This window comes from Crocodylus siamensis, chromosome 15 (assembly GCF_052110815.1).
Source record: "Crocodylus siamensis isolate JL-2025a chromosome 15, ASM5211081v1, whole genome shotgun sequence".
Taxonomy (NCBI): Eukaryota; Metazoa; Chordata; order Crocodylia; family Crocodylidae; genus Crocodylus; species Crocodylus siamensis.
Window position 1 is genome coordinate 18,680,479 of NC_143409.1, and position 21,088 is coordinate 18,701,566.

A 21,088-nucleotide genomic window follows, 5' to 3' on the forward strand; every position below is an offset into this window, starting at 1 on the left:
TGTAAAACCAGGTAGAAGAGGTGATTATACCCAATTACCAAATGGCCTTGCAAGAAAACAATCATATCGTTCAGAACAGTTCTTTTCTTACTATGCCATTGTACAGTTTGTTTTCTTTGCGCACAAACTTTTGTTGTTTTATGTGGTGCAAATAATTATATTTCACTCAAGTAATGCACCTGGTGTTAAGTGCATATGAAAATAGACAATCTCAGAGCAGATCTAACTAATCCAGCACTTCAAGGTACAAGACTGTAATGCCCTGAACCAGGCCTTCAGAATAAGTTGAGTAAACAAAGTGGAATGCCAGGTGGTATTTTTGAGCTAAGAGTTTGAAATGGGAGAAATAAATAATCTGATGATGGTGACTAAAGATAAACTATGTGGTGGTTGCTGTCAGACTCTTATATCTTCCCTAGTTTTGCCTTGACTTTATATTCACTTTTCCTTGTTACCTGGTGATTGCCCATGTGCACAAACCTTTGTAATGCACTGACATGACCTCTGGCTGCAAAACCTTTTGTAAGGGATAGTAACTCTGTTTTCAGCTTTTTCATTTAATTTTATTTTAGGAAATAAAATACAGTCACTGCAGAAAACCACATAATGTAAGTATGTGGAAGAGCATTAGTGGGAATTTAGTTTAGTGAGATCTGGTCTTCCCAGGACATTTGTGTTCTTGGAAGACTGGCTTTTGTCATCTTTCGTCCACCCCTGGCCAGCCCACCCAACCTTACTCCATCCCCAAAATGAACTGCTCAAAACCCCCCCACAGAGAATTAACAAATGCAAATACCAGTGCTTCTGGATAGAGATGGGGGATGAGCCACGTGGATTTAATTCCTCTTTGTTGTTACACTCTGTGGATGAGTTTAGAGAGAGAAGAATCCAGAAAGTTTGGAGGACTGCACCGTAGTACAGTATTTCTTGTTGACAGCCAGTAGATGTCATGCTGGTTGGAGTATGTTTGTGCTGTAGTATAGAGATCATCCAACTAGTTTAGACACCAGAAGTACAGAGATCTCCATGGGATAATTTATGAGTTTTCCAGCTGAGTAAATTAGTTTGCATGGACTTCCCTGCTGCCCTAGCTGGACTGCTTCTTCCACTTGAGCTAGCTTGAGTATGGCTGCATTGTCTCTCTAACTTGGAAGATTTGTGGATTAATCTGCTATATCAGCAGCTTGTACAATTGTAAAATACTTTGCTACTTACCATGTTTATGATGGCATGCTGCTTTAGATTGGCTTGTTTGAATTTTAACCCAGTGAATTGTTAACAAATTAGCAGCCATATATATCTTGGTGACTTTGATTTTGATTTAACTCCAGGCAGTCACATTGTTGCAGCATTAGACCTCCACCTTAAGTTCCTTTTTAAACAATATAGACCATATTTAGACCTTAAAGTGCCTAAAGGCATTGAGCCAGACTTTCAAAAGTTCAGAGGGTCTCACTTTCACTTAAGCAACAAAATAGGGAAAAAACTTAACAAAATGCTTGTCACCTAACAGTAACTGCTGTGTTATTTAAAAACACATTTTTCCAAGAAGTTTGGTATTTGATGTGATGAACTTTTCAGAAAATTTGGCTCCTTCTTTTGATGGCTTAATGAAAATTGAGTTCTCTCTTGAAAAAATCTGAATACCTACTAAAATCGGAACAGAGAAAAATATTCAGGTGTGGGAAGATATAGGCTGATATCGTCCAGAATGAAGGAGGTGTGCTCTGAATGGATTTAGTGTATATCCCTATTCAGAATAAGGCAGCATCTGGGGAGTTACAGGTGTGTCAGGACCTTTCCAAGTTATAGCCAGGATCAGTCAGGTACAGGTAGGTCTCCTGTGCTATTAACACATTAGTATTAATTCCAGAATACCCTTTTTGAAAATTTAGTCACAGTCACAAATGGCCTACATGGAATTTGCTTAGCCTCAGGCCTGATTTTTGCTCCAGTGAAGGTATTTTCTTCCTTTCCTTCCCTCACCCAGTTGGATGAGTATTTACCAAGTATTAGGTCGCTTAAATGACTTTTGGACGTCATGCTAGAGGATTAGAGGCAAGAAGCCTCAGATAGGGTCAGATAAATGGATATGAAACTCCCTTTTTGAGAGAGAGAAGGGTGTAGTTATTGCATCATTGTTACCAGCATCTCAAATCAGTACACTAGAGAGGTAACACTAGAGAATCTATTATATTCCCACATTACCATCAACTTTTTTCCAACTAGAAGTGTTTGTACCAAAAGTACTGAAACTACACTCCAGCCTATTATTTATCTAGTTGCTCTTCCCACCCCCCAGCCATCTGCAGTAGACTTCACATTTCTATAAATAAGAGAAACAGTTAGCTCCTATGCATTAAACCCACTTGATGGTCTCCATACCATCTAGTGTCCATGCCCATGTAAATCTTAGATTGATTTAACACATTTTAATCCAAGTAGAAGTCAAGTCAGTGTGGCACCTCATAAATGAACTAATTCAGAGTGATCTTTCATAGACTACAGCCAAGTTCATCCAATGCTAAACTGTAGCTTATGAAAGCTCATGCCTTTCTGAACAAGTTAGTCTACAAGTTGCCATTCTGCCCTGCCCTTTAACTTCTGACCAACATGGTTAACTACATTTCTTTAACCTGAGTGTTAGCGTGAGAGGTTGAATAGCAAAGGGGACCCTGCAAAGGGAAGATTTTGCCAATTCCATGAATAGATCATTCCCATAATTTAAAAACTTACTTTACATAATTCACTTGCTCAGAAACAAAACCACTGATATTTATACAGCGGAAATGTTGATGTCATCCCTAGTTATTGCCTCTAATTGTTCCTCTAGGTCATGAAGGCAGAATAGGAATGGCATCCATTCGACTAATGGAGGGCTGTGAATTCAGTGGGGAAAAGATGTACAAACATGTTCAAGACTACCTGCCAACTTATGCAAGACCTCGCTTTATCAGGATTCAGGTAAGGCAGCCTTTCTGCATCATTGCCTGCATCCTCTTCTCCCTTGTTTCCATGAGGACTTCCGATGCTTATAATTATACTGGCAGTTTTCAAAAGGCTTCCTTCTTCTTATGCTTCCTGTACATCATTATGGGAGGAGAACTGGACTCATGATGTTTCCATTCTGCCTGGAGGAAGAAATTATATGAGCACATAAGAATATAGGATACTTGATATGTTTTAACATCCCTAATAAATCAAGGGCAATACATGGACCCTCTGTTTCATTAATTTAGCACAGTGAAAGGAGCTATGTTTCCAATTAAGGCCACTATTCTGCAAATTTAGAATATGGATCCATCCACATGGAACCATTGACAGAATAGGGTCCTAAATTTGAATGTATTAATAAATAAAATCAAAGTCTTTTTTCCTTATTACTCATGGTGAAAAATATTTTTCTTACTGAAGAAAGTATTACAAAGGTAACTTGATTTGACTCTAGTATTAGCTCTGTATCTATTGCTTTTTTTTTTTCCCCTAAAGATCATATATTTACTGGGATGGCTTAACAGAAGAGTATATACAGAGATGTTAACATCCCAAACCGCTTGATTCATCTTCAGACTTTGGGGATACTACCCACACAAAATTTATTAACTGAACATTGTACTAATTTTCCATCTGAAGTACAGCACCATACAGCCTCTTGCAGAGAATTGCATGTCTCCTGAGAGTGATCCTGCCCTTTTTCACCAGACCCAGTTTGAACTCTGACCGAGGTATATAGCACCAGGGCTCCTTAAGGAACTCCCCTTAGATCTAGCTTTCCTGTAGCTGAGGCTGTGCTAAGAGCCTGTCTTCCTGTTTTCTCTTGTTCTTGGAAGCAATTTTGCCTACATTGGTCAAGCAACTCCCCTTCTGTGACGTGAAAGAAGCTATATAGTGTGCTACACCGTTTATTTAATAGCCAACACAAGCCCTTTGTCCAGCAAAAGATTTTGCTGGATCAGGACTAAAGCAGCTGACACTATCTTACATTGAAATGTTCATGGGAATGATCAGTAGGGTCTCTGAGCCCCAGTTAAATAGGATAGTATAGGTGGCCTAACATGGCACTCTGCTGCTGTGACGTCAAGCATATCCAGGCTCCAGAAATGACTCCACATGCTGAAACCTGCAGAAACAGTTCAGGGTGAATTCAGCTATGTAGACATTTTTTGTTAACATGTCTTTGACTCCTATTCCTGATATAATGCAATAGAGCTGCATGACATACCTGACTTCCAGATCTCAGAAGATATTAAGCATATTTGCTATACTAAACATGAATTACATTTGTATTTCAGTATTGCCCTTGAAGAAAATACAAGACTCCTTTCTTCTAAATGGTTTGATTGTTCCATCTTGAAAAACAGTCCCCAGAGTCAATATTGTCCCCTTATCAATTTTTTTTTATTTTTTTTTTTTATAAAGGACATCATCGAGGTCACAGGAACTTTTAAGTACCGTAAAGTGCAGTTGGTGGAGCAGGGCTTCAACCCAGCAGTTGTCAAAGATGTCCTATATTTCCTAGATGACAAAGAAAAGATGTATGTGCTGATGACACCTGCCATTTATGACTCTATACAAAACCACAGTATAAGACTGTGAGCGTCTAAAATGAATCTTTTGTAATATTCAGTTTTTAAAATATATCCTAACTTGAGAAAGTCTAGAAATCCATTTTTATGTATTGATGAAGGTTACAGTAGGTTTGTATTTGAAATCATGCTTAAATCTGACTTTTACTGATTACAGAATATGAAAAATATTTTTCTTTATTCCTTTGCTCTGCAAACTGCCCATGTACGACTGTGATGCAGACCATTGCTGTCTGACAGAACAATTGTGGCTCCTCCTCCCTTGCCCCAAACATCGTCCACTCCTTTTGTCTTATTGTTCCCTTCCGCCCTTTCTCAAGCTGTCCACGCAGCCTCTTACCTTGTGCACTATCATTCCATTTCCTACTTCACTCCTTTCAGCTCACGTTCCACCATCAACCTCTATTTTTATGCCATCTGTTCCTGTTCTTATGTCTAACCTTATTCTCCCATGCTATGATTTAGGAAAGCATTTAAGTACACGATCAAATTCTTTCCTGAATTAGCCTCCAAAATAGAATCAGAAGAAGGAGAATTCAGAATTAGGAAGACATATAGTCTAGCTCATTAGCCAAATCACATTCTTGTTGTGTTTCTGTGGTGATTCACTATGTTATATATATAATTTGTAATCTCTTTTGGAGCAGGGACCTATCGTCTTCTATGACTTCTGGCTTCTGTGGTGCTATATAATTAATAAACTGTAATGCTGTATTAGTTGTTCAGGAATGCATGTTCAGACACCACCCATTCTCAAATACCACCCAGTCTTTGAAGCTCTCCTCCAAGAGCACTGCATCTGTACCCTCCTTTTTGTGCCCTTTGCCAATACACTGAGTCTTCATAAATCATTACTCTGCCCAGAGATATCAGCAGTCAGAACCATTCAGATTTATGAGCAGTTAATCTCCTATGCTGCCCATCATCTGCACACAATTTCCACTGACTTCAGCCTGCCAGAGTTACTCAATCCTTTCAAGAGATTTTCTGTCAACCAGTTGGGGCCCTGTTTTGAAAATAAGAAGGGAGGTAAGAAGGCAACACCTGGGCTGTGTGCATACACAACTAGTGCTACTTTAACTACACTTAAAACAGTATAGCCCTCTCCCACCCACTTTCAAAACCTGGTGATACCGACAGAGTGTGTTTAAGTGCAGGTAATGGAATAAGGTATCTCAATGTAAAGCACCTTTTAAACAAATAAAACTGCAGCCGCACAAAGGGTTGTACTGGTGTAACTCCAGCAGTAAAAAAAAGTCATATCCATAGCCAAAACCATATGAAAACCTGTGTAGAGCAGGGCTAAGATGGCCTCAGCTGCTCTCAGAATCCCAGGGAAATCTAGGTTAGAATCTTGCACTGGTCTTCCTCTATTCTAGCAGAGGAGCCCTCTTATTAAATATATTTTTAATGTACTAAATAATAATCATGCAAAAAAGTATCACCATAGTCATTTGCAACATTATCCTTTTCTGGAATTATAGTGGGGATAAGGAGGGCTGTTAAGTCAAATTGCTCATAAGCAAGTGAGTTTTTGTGGCTGGTTCAGGTTCTCCTAAGGCATGAAAACAATCACACATAATATGAGAGAAATAAGGGGAAATAACAGAGGCCAAATTTTGCACTTGTTTGTGCAAGCCATTTTGCCCCAGTGGGAGTTGTTTGACTGGATGACTGTTGCACAGATGGATCTACTGTTTGGTCTGAGCTACATTTATTCCCCAGGTCGGGCTGGCCCAGGTTCTAGTTTCCCAGGAATGGGAAAAATCTGCCTTGAGATTGTTCTGGGCAGGTGAGACCATTACATCTATTGAACTGTAACAGGAGTTAACACACATGCTGATCTGGTTTGTTTGAATACTTCAATCTGGCAGAGCCTCTCAGAAAGTGTGGCATGAGTGAACCCCTGTCCCTGGCTGTTTGGAGGAGCTATTAGCACTCCCTGCACGCACAGGTGTGAATCAGTCCCCATAGATGTTAAGTTAAAATCAAACTGTGAGAATTCAAATACCAGTCCAGATTCATTCCGTTTTCTCATGCATTTCCAATGCCTCATGCATTTCCAGTGAAGCCTGCAGGACTTCTCTAGGCATAAGTGAGCACTGAAACTGGCATGGGTCCTTGAACAAGCTAATATTGATGAGGCAGAGATTAAAATTCTCAGATCTAATGCAAACTCTACCATGGTCTGGAAGAAAAAACTTTACATAATGTGCATAACTGATTTATTTGTTTTTTCATCAATAAATACACAAGTGTTTTGTTTCAATACAAGCACAGGAATTTACTCAATGATCTCTCATGCTGTTTACATATTGAATACAATAATATTGCATATGAATAAGCAACCTTTGGTTCTCTTCTACCTGGGGAGACCTTAAGGACCAATTTGTTTTGCACATTAAACAATTGCTTGCAGAGGACAGCAAGGCAGGTGAATACCACACTGAATGCTGCACTCAGGAAAGCTAGGGACACTGTAAAACTTGATCAGTTTTTTGAAGGCACTTTTTTTGAGCATCATGACCTCTTCAGGCAGCTTGGAGAAGATTTTATCCTCGTCGTGAGAGCTGATCTTCTCGGAGGTTGCTGCCTTTGGGTTGCTGAGCTCACGAAAGCTGGTTGTGGGCACACTGTTGCAGCTTAGGGAGCGTGCTGTCTTTTTCTTATCTTGAACAGACAGGTAGCTGAATAGGAAAGAGGACAACTTATGTTTGGAGACATCTGGGACTTCTTCTGGAAAACAGTCATCCAGAGAGTCCACCTGGCCTTCCAGCTGCTGACTGACCACAAATTTAGTGGGACTGACTGCTACCTTTTTAGGCTGCATGATTATTTTTCTGGAAGGTATCTTGTATTTTCCTTCATCTTTGGAAAACTCAGAAGTAATATTAACAGCATGAGGATTGGTGTTACTTAGTAAATTAGGGGATTTCACCCCATCAGCAGAGTTGAAGGGGTGCTGCATGTAATGCTGGTTAATGATTTGGGCAGCGGTTTGTTGAATGATGTTCCAGTCTCGCAGAACGTCCTCCTTGGTTGTGAACTGGGACGTTACAGTGAAGCGGATGATGAACTTGTCATGGATGGTAGTTGGAATGAGGAAGAGCCTGCCAGAATTATTCAGTTCTTTCAAGAGCTTTTCTGTCAACCAGTTGGGGCCCTGTTTTTAAAATAAGAAGAGGTCTCCAATTACAATTACAGTTTATATTTAGAGTTGCACCAGGCTGTAACAATTGCCAGAATTATGTTCCTTCATAGGAACTTTATTTATTGCAGTCAAGGTGGAAGACTTCATGGGATTACCGTTAATTCATTCCAAAACAATTTTTTTACCTTTAAATGAAATACAACCAGTCCAAGGTACCTCTTGGCAGGGACTTCAAAGAAGGGATCACTTTTGACCAAAGATTCAAAGTATTTGGCCATTTCAGTGCCCTGTAATTGAACATGTTAAGTGTTTTCTTCTGGTCAGTTACAAAGCAACAGGAAAGATGTAAAAATCAACTGCATATAAAAATAATTTCCCCTCCCAGAAAAAGCCTCACTCCAAAACATTAAGATTCTCAGATTTGCATAGTTATAAAGATTTCCCCAGATATATGCAAATGCAGCTATCTTATACTGCCTTATCCAAATGCCACTGAAATTGGGGGAAAGTCTCTGGCTTTAGTGGATTTTAGATCAGACCCTTATAGACAAATTTTTGGCCACTGAACTAGACTAAAGCAGTGGGCCTTATGCAGGTGTTCTCTAGGGAACCTGCCCTTTCACTTCTGAGCTGGAGTTGTCAGGAGACAAACCGCAACTATAGCTGTTACACTCAGTGGCCTGACAAATTTGCACCTAGTAAAGGTTTAAGTGGGTATATGTGGTTATAGATGCATTAACCAGGCAGCCAACCCTCAGCCTAACTCCAAAACTACCTACTACATTGCATAATACTGCTCTGTGGCACTCACAGGTCATTCCTTTCCCCAACATGGCCAAGCTGTACCTTGTTCCTGAAGTTTTCGCTGTGTTTGTATAAGAGAAGCAAAGTTTGCACCAATGCCTTTATGCAATCAGAACTGCCACTGAACCCAACAAGAATTCTGCTTATGCAAGATGAGAGGCTGGATTCCTCTACAGCGTGTTAGCATTTTGATACATGCAAACTTCCCCTGGGGGGGAAGGGGGCAGGTCTCTTATTCAGCCTGTTCATCCTAATTAACTTAATTAACTTAGGTGCTGAGAGATACCGGTAATGTCCTCGCACTTCTTATGTTAATTCACGTACGTGTCTGACGTGTGCTTGAAGCTTTTTCACCCCAAAGGAACGAAGCACAAACCAGAGCTTCAAAGAACGAAAGCGGCGACTCAGTGGAATCTGCCAGTGCTGTAAACAAAACAGTGTGTCGACACAGTGAAAAACCATTCAAAATTGTCCTAACACAATGCAAAAGCCTGAGTCTGCAGCCCTGTACTCAGGTTAGGGTGCCTGTTTACATGTTTTGCTTGCAGGAATTAATTTAGTAAATAACAATTAAAGGAGAATTCTGGGTTGATACTTTTCAAGGTATTCTAAAAAAATTTGTTTTGCTTCCTGAGCTGAATCCCTGTGAATGCTTAGTGCAGTAGATGCATCTCTGACTTTTTATCCCATTAGTAATGTATATTATTCCATTTCCCATTAGTGAAAGCAATTTAAGCTAATGTCCCAATTCAGGAAAATGCTTGAAAAAAATGTTCAGTTCATTGCAGGAGAAGACAACAATAACCCCCTCATCTACATGTATAAGTTCTGTCCTGAATATACATTTTTTCCTGAATTGGAGGCTGCACAATGAGAACAGACAAGACAAATGAGACTACATGAGTTAGAAAAAGCAGTGGCAGCCATCTGAAAGGGAAACAGATATCATCCCTTATTAAAAAGAAAACTACATCAAAGAATTCAAGAAAGAGCATGGCCACCATTTAACCGCCAGAGGGAGCCATATCGTCCAACGAAAAAACAACTCATAGGAAGAAAGAAAACAATTGCCTTTCTCAAGACCTTAGTGAGATCATCACTGAAACACTGGTCTATACAATACTGTTTTGTTGTATTGTGTTCAGATTCAGTCAGATAGATCCAAAGTGATATGTTTCTTAGCTCACCACCAATGGAGCAACTAAAGAATACTGAATTAATTTGGTTGCTGTTTAATTTTATTTCTACCCTGGAGAACTTATACAATCTTTTCTCCTATGCCTGATAGAGGGTGTTTGTGCCCAAAAGCTTGCAATTAAAGAATTTGGTTTGCAAAAATCTAGTTGGTCTAATAAAAGATATCACCTCTACCCCAAGTCCTTATTACTTTTGTTTTAAAAACAAGGCATTTCTATATATAGTCCCCTTTAACATTTATCAGAATTATTCAGCTAGGTTGAAGTAAGACAGACTAATAAACAACACAAACATGTAAAAGCTCCAGCAACTACAACACAACATATTGCAAGGAAGTGACCTTATTCTGGCAGAGGTACTGGGTAGACTCTCAGCTAGTATAAATTAGTGTAGCTCCAATTAAGTCAATGGAGCTGGACTACTTTTTGTCACCTGAGGATTTGGCCCATGGATTTGGCCCATTTACTAATACATGCAGACAAAACACTCTCCAGGACAACAGGAGACTAGGGCCAAGTTTTATTTAACTACTTCAATTTGTGTCTGATCTTTAAGAGTTTCTATGCAGTTTTATAAATTTAATAAGTTTTAAAAGTTTGATTCACACTGCATTTACACATCATTATAAATATTCCTGCCATAGTGCTAAACAAGCTCCAGGAGTATTTGGCATTTTCTACACAAATGTTCTCTAGGAAATGTAAGAGAGGAGCTTACACAGTGACTTACCATGAAATCAGTGGCTGCCCCCGAGTTGGCATGTCTGAGGTAGACAGGATTAACACTGAAGGTTTGCTGTAATTTGTACTTGTCTTTGACCCTATTAACGGTAGAACGAATTGTACTTAGTAAAAAAATGCCTGATGAAAACCTGGCATTTTTTATGGTGTACACTGAGTGCTTGCTCGTCATGTGTTGTGACTCTACTCACCAGAATCCAGTGCAATCAAAATGAACCATCATCCATTTGGAAGGGTTAAAAGTAAACGAGTCTGCATATTCAATTCCATCCAAAAATGATCGAAATTCTGGGCACAGAAATGCAGTTCCGGCATATGCAGCGTCAATATGAAGCCAGAGTCCCTCTGTGTCACCTGTAGAAATTGAGACAGTTGCGTTGCATTCTGGACTAACATTAAGTCTTTTTCTCTCTGGAGGGAGAGGTTTAAATTGTCCTTCGGGTACAAGAGGCAGAGCTGGAAGCAAGACCAACCAGTCCATCCCAAGATGTCCAGTACCAAATCTTTGGCTCCAAAACACCCAGACACTGGGAGAGTTGGATCCAAATAGGCCCTTTTGTACTGCGGAGCAGAACCTCTGCCAAAGCCACTAATCCTAGCCAGTCAGTTTTTGAGTGTAAGTTCCTGTCCTCTGCATTTAAATGGAATAAAATTCATCTCCCACAGCCCTGGGCAAAGTCAGAGTAAAGGTACTATGACAAAGAATTGGGGTCTTAAATATACCCATCCAATGTAAAACCCCTCTACGGGCTCTGGGTGCATATTGTTCAGAGTCTGGGTTTGAATAGGATCCACAACCACTTTGCATACCATTTAAACACAAAGCTAGAAGCCAAAACAAGGTCCTTCCAACTGTCAAAACTCTGGTGCTGGTGGACTACACTGAGCAGGGACCAAGCCTAATTCCATCAAATGCATAAGTGATGGGGGGTTTTTTGTTTGTTTTTATTTTGAAAAAAAATTATATATACACACACACACACACACACCCCATCTAGCATAACCTTTCCATCACACACCTTAAACCACATCTAGAAACCCTTGCACACCCATTCTGTGACTGTCCCGCAGTGGTTCTGGGAAGGGACAGTCACAGAATGGGTGTGCAGGGGTTTCTAAATGTGGTTTAAGGTATGTGAATGGAAAGGGCACCCAGGGAACCACTGCTTGTGGGCAAGATTCATCCTTTTTGAGTGGAACTTGCTTTAAAACAGGGAAAGGCAATCCCCAGCACATGTGCCAATTAGTGACACATAGAGACATTTTCTCTGGCACTCCAGGACATGTGCTAAGAAAAATGCCTTTTAAAAAAATTATTATTTTTTTAAGTGGCTGCACAGCTCCCATTGCAGCAGGAGGCACTGGGGACAGGGTGAGGAGAGCACAGGCAGGGATGCAGGGAGGCTGCTTGTGTTCTGCTGACCTTGCCCCCATGTCTGTGGTGGTGCTGAGTTTCACAACGTTTCACAAATTCAGCCACAGGCACCAAGGGCAGGGTCAGCAGAATGTGACTGCATCCCTGCCTGTGCTTTCTTTACCCCACCCCTGGTGCCTGCCTCGGCACTGGGAGCTTTTATGAAGTTTTGTGAAACTCTCAGCACCACCACAGTCATCGGGAGCCCCTCTCCCCCTGCATATATTAGGGAAGCACATGGCTCTGGGCTACAGACAACTCAGTAGCCTGTTGGTACCGGTTTCTGTGCTTTGCAAACTGAGAGTTTAATGTTGCATATTATTCAGTTTATGCTCCCTCTCAAACCAGTTTCTGCTATTCAGTTTATTTTGCTCCATTCAATCATTTCTTGTTCAGTTTTTTTACTCTTAAACCAGTTCATATTGTTCAATTTTTTACTTTCTTAAAACAGTTCATATTCAGTTTATTTTGATCTCTCTACTTTGTATTCCTAAATTTCAACATTTCATATTGTTCACTTTTTGTGTGTTTTCCTGCTCTCTGATTGCTTTCTTGGAAATACTTACCCAGATTTGTATGGACTCCAAATAATTCAAGTCTTTCTGATTTTCTGCTTTCTGTTTGCTGGTTTACATTGTTTGCCCTGCCTTTGGTTTGCATGAACTACAGGAAACTGTACAGTTGGAAGGCATACAAAGGTATTATATGAAGTTTTATTTATTGTCACCAGACTTAGAATTTTTAGAAAACCTGGTATTTACTGTTAAAAAAAGCAACATTTATGATTATTAACTATATTAATATGCAGTGCATCCTACCATGTACCCCCTGCCCAGGTTTTGGTTTTTTTGCATGCCAGGACTCTGGCACCTTACCAGGTAGACACTGGTTTTTTCAGCACTCCAGTCAAAACTTTGCCTGCCCCTGCTTTAAAACAACCTGAACAAAATATCATAGAAGCCAAAGGAAAAATTCCCATTGACTCCTTTGAAGAGGCTGTAAAAGCTGAGTGGTGGTGTTTTTTCTGCTCATTCTTGGCTCCACAGAAAACCCACAATTTCTATATGCTTATTGCTCACAAGATAACAGACACTTACAAATGGGACCCAGCTCTGCTAGGCTGTCAAAAGCACAGACTCCAGTGGTACCCAAAGTTGCACAAACCTGAAGAAGAAAAGCAGACATGTCACAGTAGTTTTAAATAAATCAGCCCTTTTTATTCAACATTTTAAAGCAAATTATGCTAAACATTTGGTCAGAGTTGGAGGATATATTACTATTTGAATAGATTAGCATGCTAATTATTCAGATTATTTCAAACATTAACTCCTTATCTTTAATACAGGGGCAACATCTTTCACCACCACCCAGAGGCCAGGACCAAGAGCAGGAAAACAAACTTACAAAGACGGGGACTAGGCCTTGTTTCCTGTCCTCTTCAATGGCTCTCCTCAGGGTCTTGCCTCTGAGGGAAAACTGTTCATCCACAGGCAGAAATTTCATCTTCACGAGAGAAATCAAGCCTGCCTTCTCTACGGAGGAGTGAGCCTTAGAAGAACACAAGTGAAGACACGAATGTGGAGAGTTTTCTAATGGCTGTACTTTAGTTAAAGAAGAGTGACTGCCACAAAAGCCTGAGACATAGTTCAGCATCATAGTTCAAGGGAACAAAAGCCAAATTATAGTTTTTACTATCTAGGTTTGTCAGGTCTCTTGAATCTTCTAATTAGTCACCATTACTGTGTTCACTTTTCTCAAACAGAATAGGTTTCCCCCATGCTCTTTCCCTGTATCAAGTGTAAAGGGACTGCCCGGGAAGGGATCCCGTCAGCCTATTCCATCTGCAGTAGCTTTAGGAAGGAGAGGAAAGAAAGTGGTTTTATAACATGTCTAGAACAAGCAAGCAAGTCTGGGCTCTGGTGGCCCCAGGGGCCCTTGTGGAGAATGTCCTCCTGCTTATATCAAATGAGATCCCGCTCAACCATCTCTGTCACCTCCACTGACAGTACATTGTGGGGAGAAGAGATGTTAACACAGCACGTTATTGAGCAGAGGGGCAGCACTGTGCAGGCTGCACTGGCTCCTCCTCGACTTGTGGGGAAAGGACAGTTGTGGACTTCGCTGACGCAACTGGGTTCTCTGCGCTGGAGTGAAAAGTCTACAAGGAAACAGTGGCAGGAGCTCAGCACCCAGCTACTGGCGCAAGTCTGCCAAATCTAGGAAGGAAGAAGGTTGTGTGGTTAAAGTGCAGGAGTCGAAACTAAGAGAAGGGGGCTCTACTGCTGCTGCTGGGACCATACAGAAGTCACTTCCCTGCGCTGGGCCTGGCTTCCCCAGCTGTAGCACACGAGCAGCAGTTCTCACCCAGGCAGCATCGTGCACATTTGTCAAGCACTCTGGCTCCCGATATAGCAGGGCCAACACAGAAGCAAACAGGGTGATGCATAAGAATGGGAACCTACTTGATCAGATGCGTAAGCAATGAGCCGAGAGTTCAGAGTTGACTCATCAGCATCTGGCTCAGAAACCTTCATCTCCAGGATTTTATTTTTCCTTGCTGCCAGCAGAGCAATAAGGGTGGATTCACTCACAGTACTCTGCCAAGAAACAGCAGGTTAATCAAGGCAGGATAACGCAGACAGGCTTTCCTTCTAGCTTGCTACTTTGGCATGCATTTGCTGTTGTCGCTGAAGCATGTCACTCCCATCTCCAACTTTCTTCCCACCACCGGTTGTATCATATGCCATGTGGCATCATTAATCACTTCAGCATGCTGGTAAGCTTGGTGGGCCAGAAGTAGAAAACAATGCATTTTAACTATCCTTTGTTTTCTTATATTATTCAGCTTGGGGATTAACAATTCCATAAAGAAATGTCATATATGCCACAGAGACCACAGCCCAGAGACTTTGCCACAGGTAGAACCTTCCCCATCTCTGACTACAAAGGGAGTTCTGTTTGAGCAGAGAAAAAGCAGTTCTGAGTGGTTGCAAAACAATTCAGCCAAACACCCTCCTGAGCCCTCCTACCTGGAGTACTCCCCCTCCCCTGCTGTCTGGGTGGTGGTGCAGGAATGTTTCTGGGAGACCCAGCAGTTTAGCCAGCCAGTCCATGACATTCATTTCCAGTTCTGTACAGGCTGGGCTGGAGGCCTAGAAATGGAAAAAGAGAAAAGCTGATGCGTCTTAATTCATCCTGTAATTCATCCAAATGGCATTTGAGAGTGTGACCCTCCAGCCACAAACTCCACATTACATTTTCCTTCCTTGCCAATGTGACAGTTCTTCAGCTATCCCAGAGGATGTCTATCTAGGCAGGAAGTGACAAGGGCATGGATTGCTGTGCTGAGAAGGAAGCGGAAGGAGGCTATTTCATGGATGCTAACTGAGGGTAGACAGAGAAAACGTGGTCTATGGTTGAAGCACTGCTCTGGGACTCAGTTGCAAGCCTTTGCCACAGGCATCTTCTGGGACTTTGGGCAAATTCATCCTCTGTAAAATAGAGGGAGCCATGTTCCTTTTCTCCCACCCTTTACTGTCTTGCCTGTTTAGATGGCAAACTCCTTCATTCTGGTTAGATATATGTACAAGACACAGCGCTATAGTCATTACTATAATACAAATCATACAACTTTTGTTTGTTTTTGCAGCATGGGCATCCATGCTGAGAGCGCCATTAAGGGAGACCTCCAAGCCCTACACCATTCTTACCAGTGGCAGTTGTGCTCCTTGAACAGCAGGAGCGCACAGACTCCACCAGTGTCCTCGAAATACTTTTTCTGCCTTACAAACATCACCTCAGGGTTTGCTGAGACTAATTTGTCCATTGGACTGCCCAGTAGCCAAGAGACAATATATAATGAATCCACTTAAACCTAGAGTTGTATGGATTGCTGTGCATGATAAACTCCATTATCATCATCATTATCATCATGCAACAGTCATCTCAAGTCTCTATCAGTGAAGAACAGAAGCAATAAGAAGGATGTTAATAGCTGATCAGCAATTGCTTATCAACATGGAAATCTCTTTTCATTGAAATATAACACAATTCTAGATCATAAGGAGGGATATGAACTATGTCTGTGTGCTAAGAGAGTTTACAGTAGAAATGCACTGCTTTTCAAATGGACGTAAAATGGTGTCCTATGGCTAAAGGCATGGGCATCACCACTACCCAAAAAACCCAGGGGCTTCAGGATGTCCAAGAGATCTGAAGCATCATAGTGAAGTAGCTAATATAGCAGAGAGACTGACACATGCTCAAAGACTCCTAGGCAGGAGATCACATACAGCCAGATTTAGAAAAAACACCACCCCCCATTTTGTTCCTTTGATGGGTCTACATAGCCTGATGGAGAACTAAGGGCCCAGCTGGGATAAGCTAAGCTCACACTGGACCTGAGGTGTGATCCAGCCAGGCCTCCATAACAACCACAAGATCAGAGACTTGTCAGCAGCTGGATCATGGGTGGTAGAGGCTTTATTGCTTATGGATCTTGTTTAAAATAACAACAGTGCTGGGTAATTTAGAGTCTGTTGCCAGAGGTTGCCGAGCCAAGAAAACCACGTGCCTTCTTAAAGGCCTTTTATGCCTATAAAAATCTTACCCTATGTGCTAAAAAATAAAATAATGACACCGAAAAACATTTCAGATTCCTTCACACAAAATACAGTTTTACCTTTTAATTCTGCAAACAACTTGAAGTGGTCTGACCCCCTATCTAGCCTAACCTGATTCATAATAAAGACCAAATAATTATTAGATGTAATATATACCCATGTGAATCCCAAGCAGTTAATAGCATCAGCCAGCATATCTCCCAGCAGGGAAGGCCAGGAGTTAAGAGCTGGAAAATAGGCATGCATATGTGGACTCTGCCAGTGGACAACCTAGAGCAGAAGATACAGATAAATTAATATCTAGAAATGTCACAGAACTCTGAACCCGCTGTGGAAATTAACAGAGTACGAGAGAAACCTGCACAGATTATAGATCTGGCAACTACCAGTTCCAAAGATAACGTCAGCAGCAGAGAAGCATTGTCCAGAGATAGTAATGTGCTGTGATTAGATAAATTCCAATCTAAGAAAGCAACATTTATCTAAATTAAACACATCCCCACATTTTCAAACAGGAAATAATGGACGTTTGACAGCATCCCCTTGATTTAAGGAGATTTAACTGAGCCAGGTTGCTGAAACAAGGTGACTGTTGTTCATTTCACCATTGTTGAAATAAGAACTTTATTAATCACAGAGAACAGTCTGCAATTAATATTAATCATTTTAGTGAGGCACCTTTTGCACCCTTGGAAAAAGGGAGGCTGGAGTGCTGGTCAATAATTTTAAAAAGATAAAATTAAATCCTTCCTCAAAGTACAGAACAGCTAAAGTAGAAATATCCATAAAATAAATTTTGGAGGTACCTTTTACAGGACTTCTCTATAAAAAAATATTTAACTAGCCTGCATATTTTCCCTTAGCATAATACTACACACATATTTAGTGTGAAAGACTGCTCTTATGATTTAGCACAGGTGATACAAGTCTTATTTGTGTGCAACCTTGGACAAAGGTTCACTTTTCCTACTTGCAAAGTGGGGATAATGCTGCTTGCCATGGCAGGATACTGAGGCTGCTTTCACTAATGCTAGTAAAGTGCAATCACCTCCTCAATAAAAACTGCTGCACAAAGAAAAAACATGATGATCATTTATCAAATATAATACTTTTAGAGAGTAAGAATTCATTCTGGTTCCTGAAATTCTGCCTGTCATTTGAAATGCAATAGTAATTGCATGGATCTTCCTTATTGAAATGTCTCAGTTTTACTTTACAATTTTAACATACTTTACTTGTTTAATGCAGTTCCCCCGGGGTCTGCTTGTTCCCTGATACAGGTGTTCAAATGACATAGTGATGATAATCCTTCCCCAGCATGATTCTACTCCAGTTCTTACCCCAGGCATAATAATCTTCTCAATGTCTCTGAAGATGTCGTCCCAGCTGTCTGACTCCATGGGTGCACTGTCTGGCAACTGAACTCTCATATAGCCAGGCTGCACATCAGGAATCACCCGTCTCTCTCTCACATTGGTCAGGTACTGGCAAATGTAATCCACCATTTCTTTCCCTGGAAGATGCACATTTTGTACTTTAAGGTTAGACCAGAGGAACAGCAGCACATGGCAGTTCTCATATACACACAAAGCATTTTTCTATCCACCTTTGTTAGGCTCAGCATGCTCACCCCGGAAGTTCATCAAGGATTTAATTTACTAGGCTAGACAGAATTAAGTCAACCTCCTGCATCTTCTAAGTGTTTGGATTTTTTAAAAATTGTACATCACATGCCTCCCATGAGTGACACAGCAATAACAAATACCATGCCAGAGCTGTCAGTTTTAAGAAACACCAAGGCAAAAGTGCTTTGGAGTATTTGCAGCATATCCAGTCTCAAATCCCCCCCATCTGAGTAGGTCAGGCGGGCAAAGAAACTTTGCTGATGTCAAAAGCTTAAATGAGGAGCTTACTAGGTACAGTGAAATCTGCCCTGGAAACAATTATATTTGGCAATCTCTTCACAGTGACCATTTTAAAGTAAGATGGGGGTTTCCAGTTCAGATTGGTAAATTTTCATTAGGGATTAACTTCTGCTCAGTGACTGATTTGAACTGGGCCCTAGAAAGTTTCTTTGAAATGTGTGACCTTATAATACCCTCATGCCTCAGCATTTACCTGTCAATAAACTTGTTTCCTTGCCCATATAATAAAACACCGTCATATCGCAAACTAGTGGTATCAGTTCACTATATCTTGGAACAGCCTTATAATGTCTGCAAACACCTTGCTACGCCTGTGTTCCTAGAAAACACACACCACATACACCATGACTTTCGGATAGTCTTCTCAAAGGCTTTATTATTATTATTCTGTTTCTGGGAAAAAATTGTGTTAGCCAGAGTCATGAGATATGGGGGTTATCCACTGGCTCCCTCTGTGATCTCAGGCGAGTCACTTCAAGTCTTTGCATCTCCGGTTCCCTGACTGCAAAGGGGCTCATAGTCCTTATACCACCTTTGTAAAGAGCTTCAAGACTGTGGATGAAAAGTGCTACTTAAGATATCATCATCATCACATACTTTGAAAGTGACTGAAATCAGGTTTTAGAGAGAAAAAAAAAAAGAGAACGCTCTTCCCCTAAGTCGTCACTGCTTCCCTTATTCTTCCCCTCTGTACTAGTCAGGCACTACAACCCCTCTTATTTTTCCTGAAACAACTGAGTGTCTCTGGGTTCCTTCTCCAGTTGGACACTCTCCACTGCTTGCTTCGGACAACATGTGTAATTTTTAAGAGTCAAAAAGTCTAAAATTAGTCTAAAATTTAGACTACATTAAGGATATTAATGGAACTGAACTTCGAGCTGATGCACCACTTGGCCTCCACGCTGACAAAAATGGAGTTTCAGAAAGGCCAGATACAGATGTTACACTTTCACCAGCATAAATGATCAGAAACTGGTCTATACCCATAACAGAAGTTCAGCACACGGAGACTGCTTCAAAAATGGTGGAATCCAGTCTAAGATTTGTACCCTGCACCAAAGAACGAACACGTATTCTGTTCACTGCCGATCTAGATTACACTGACTACCAAAAACATGCAACTTAGACGGATCCCACCTCAGGCTTTTTGAATGCAAGTACCTAGTCAGAGTGTCAGTCATGACAGCATATGACCCAGGGTACACGTGGCAAGCCCCTAATAAGGTTAATCTAGAAAGGCAGAGCTTTGAACCGTCTCTTAGGGCTTTGTTGTTAACGACAAAGAAAGAAAATAACTGCCTGACATTAAAGCCATCCTCAGAAGCTCCTCCTTGGGGGTACTCCACAAGCTACCACTCTTTCCATTACTTCCCCTTCGCCTGTGTGCAGTGTGCCTGCATGCATATGGCCAGCCAGGTTCACTGCAGGGTGCAGACTCCTCCGAGACCCGGGTGGCACTGCCAGCCCTGCAGTCCCCCCTCAGTACACACGTGCCACCCCCGTCACAGACCCCCCCAGAGCCCTGCCACAGAGGCTTCTTCCTCACTCACCTCTCTGTTTGTACTCCCCAGGCTCCATGGCGATTCCTTCCCAAATCACCTGTTCAGTGGTCTGCAAATCACACTGTCCTCTCTTAGCTGCTGACTGTTCATCCCTCAGTTTTTATACTGCTCTTTATCAGCCAGAGACAAGCATCACAGAGGAGTTCACATAGGCAGGTCACTGGGGACAGTTTATCTAACTCCTCCCCACTCGATGCCCCTGTGAGCTCTATGTGCTTTTTCTCCTGCCTCTTTGATGTCACAGACAATGTCTTCTAGATGATTTGTTGCTACAGTAATCATGGGAACACAGCTCAGGTAAGTAGGAATCAAAAATCATTCTAGCAAATAGCAATCTAAATGATCCGAGTATAATACCCTGGTTTAGTGCTTGTAGTTGGGTTCCACAGTCCACAGGAAGGAGAAAGGCCTGCTACTTAGTGGCCACATTTACATGAAATGTTGGCTGCATAGTAGCCCAAGGCTACTGTGGAGTAGCATTGCATGGCAGCACCCATGACTATGCAGTCAGCATCACAAAAACTGTTCATCAGCTCTACTATGCTGTAACTTGGGTTACTGCAGTCATTTAGTACTTGTATAAACTGTACAAGTGCTGTACAGAGAACTGTATGAACAAGTACTAAATGACTGTACAGTAATGACTGCGCAGTCAGTGTCTTGTGTAGATGCAGCCACTAGCAGCCAAGTTACTATTTTAGTCCAAACGGGACAAGCTAGGTTGACTCGCTTGCATTAGAAATCAGTGCCAGCCCCATGCACCAAAGGGCCTTTAAAGAGCTGAGCCAAGGAAATGGTCCACTTCTGTTCATGCCCTATCATATGCAGCATACTTGATCACTGTTGCTCAACCTTGTGTAACCAGGATTTCTCCAACTATACCTCCATCCTAATTTGGCTCTCAAGATGGAACCACAGTTGAACCACAACTTCCCTTGGAATTCCACTTCATTAACTAAAAACATACCCTGTTCTGGGTTTGGCATGGATGTATCATATCTTAATATCAACTGCTAAGTGTCTTCTCCTTCTGGAGGCTTGCAGATCCACTGTGTTACTGTCAAGTCCTGGAGAATGGAGTTAGAAA

General features: G+C 41.4%; 2 protein-coding genes across 3 annotated transcripts in view; one reads left to right on the forward strand and one right to left on the reverse strand.

Annotated features, from left to right (window-relative positions):
• SLC27A2 (solute carrier family 27 member 2) overlaps window positions 1–5,410 on the forward strand; it is a 30,039-nt gene extending 24,629 nt beyond the window's left edge. For both annotated transcript variants that reach the window (XM_090028702.1, XM_090028703.1), the window contains 2 exons: window positions 2,834–2,964; window positions 4,420–5,410. In XM_090028702.1, coding sequence (XP_089884828.1) covers window positions 2,834–2,964; window positions 4,420–4,596 — 308 coding nt within the window. In that variant the 3' untranslated portion in view covers window positions 4,597–5,410. The remainder of the gene's footprint in view (window positions 1–2,833; window positions 2,965–4,419) is intronic.
• Window positions 5,411–6,871: 1,461 nt separating this feature from the next.
• On the reverse strand, window positions 6,872–20,057 carry HDC (histidine decarboxylase). Its single transcript, XM_090028712.1, has 12 exons — window positions 19,990–20,057; window positions 17,855–18,027; window positions 16,671–16,784; window positions 14,922–15,044; window positions 14,355–14,489; window positions 13,297–13,440; window positions 12,990–13,056; window positions 10,670–10,832; window positions 10,468–10,558; window positions 8,866–8,964; window positions 7,923–8,024; window positions 6,872–7,749 (listed from the first exon to the last, which is right to left on the reverse strand). The coding sequence occupies exons 1-12, from the start codon at window positions 20,015–20,017 to the stop codon at window positions 6,988–6,990; spliced, it is 2,001 nt and encodes a 666-aa protein (XP_089884838.1). The 5' UTR covers window positions 20,018–20,057; the 3' UTR covers window positions 6,872–6,987.
• Between the last annotated feature and the right edge of the window lie 1,031 nt (window positions 20,058–21,088).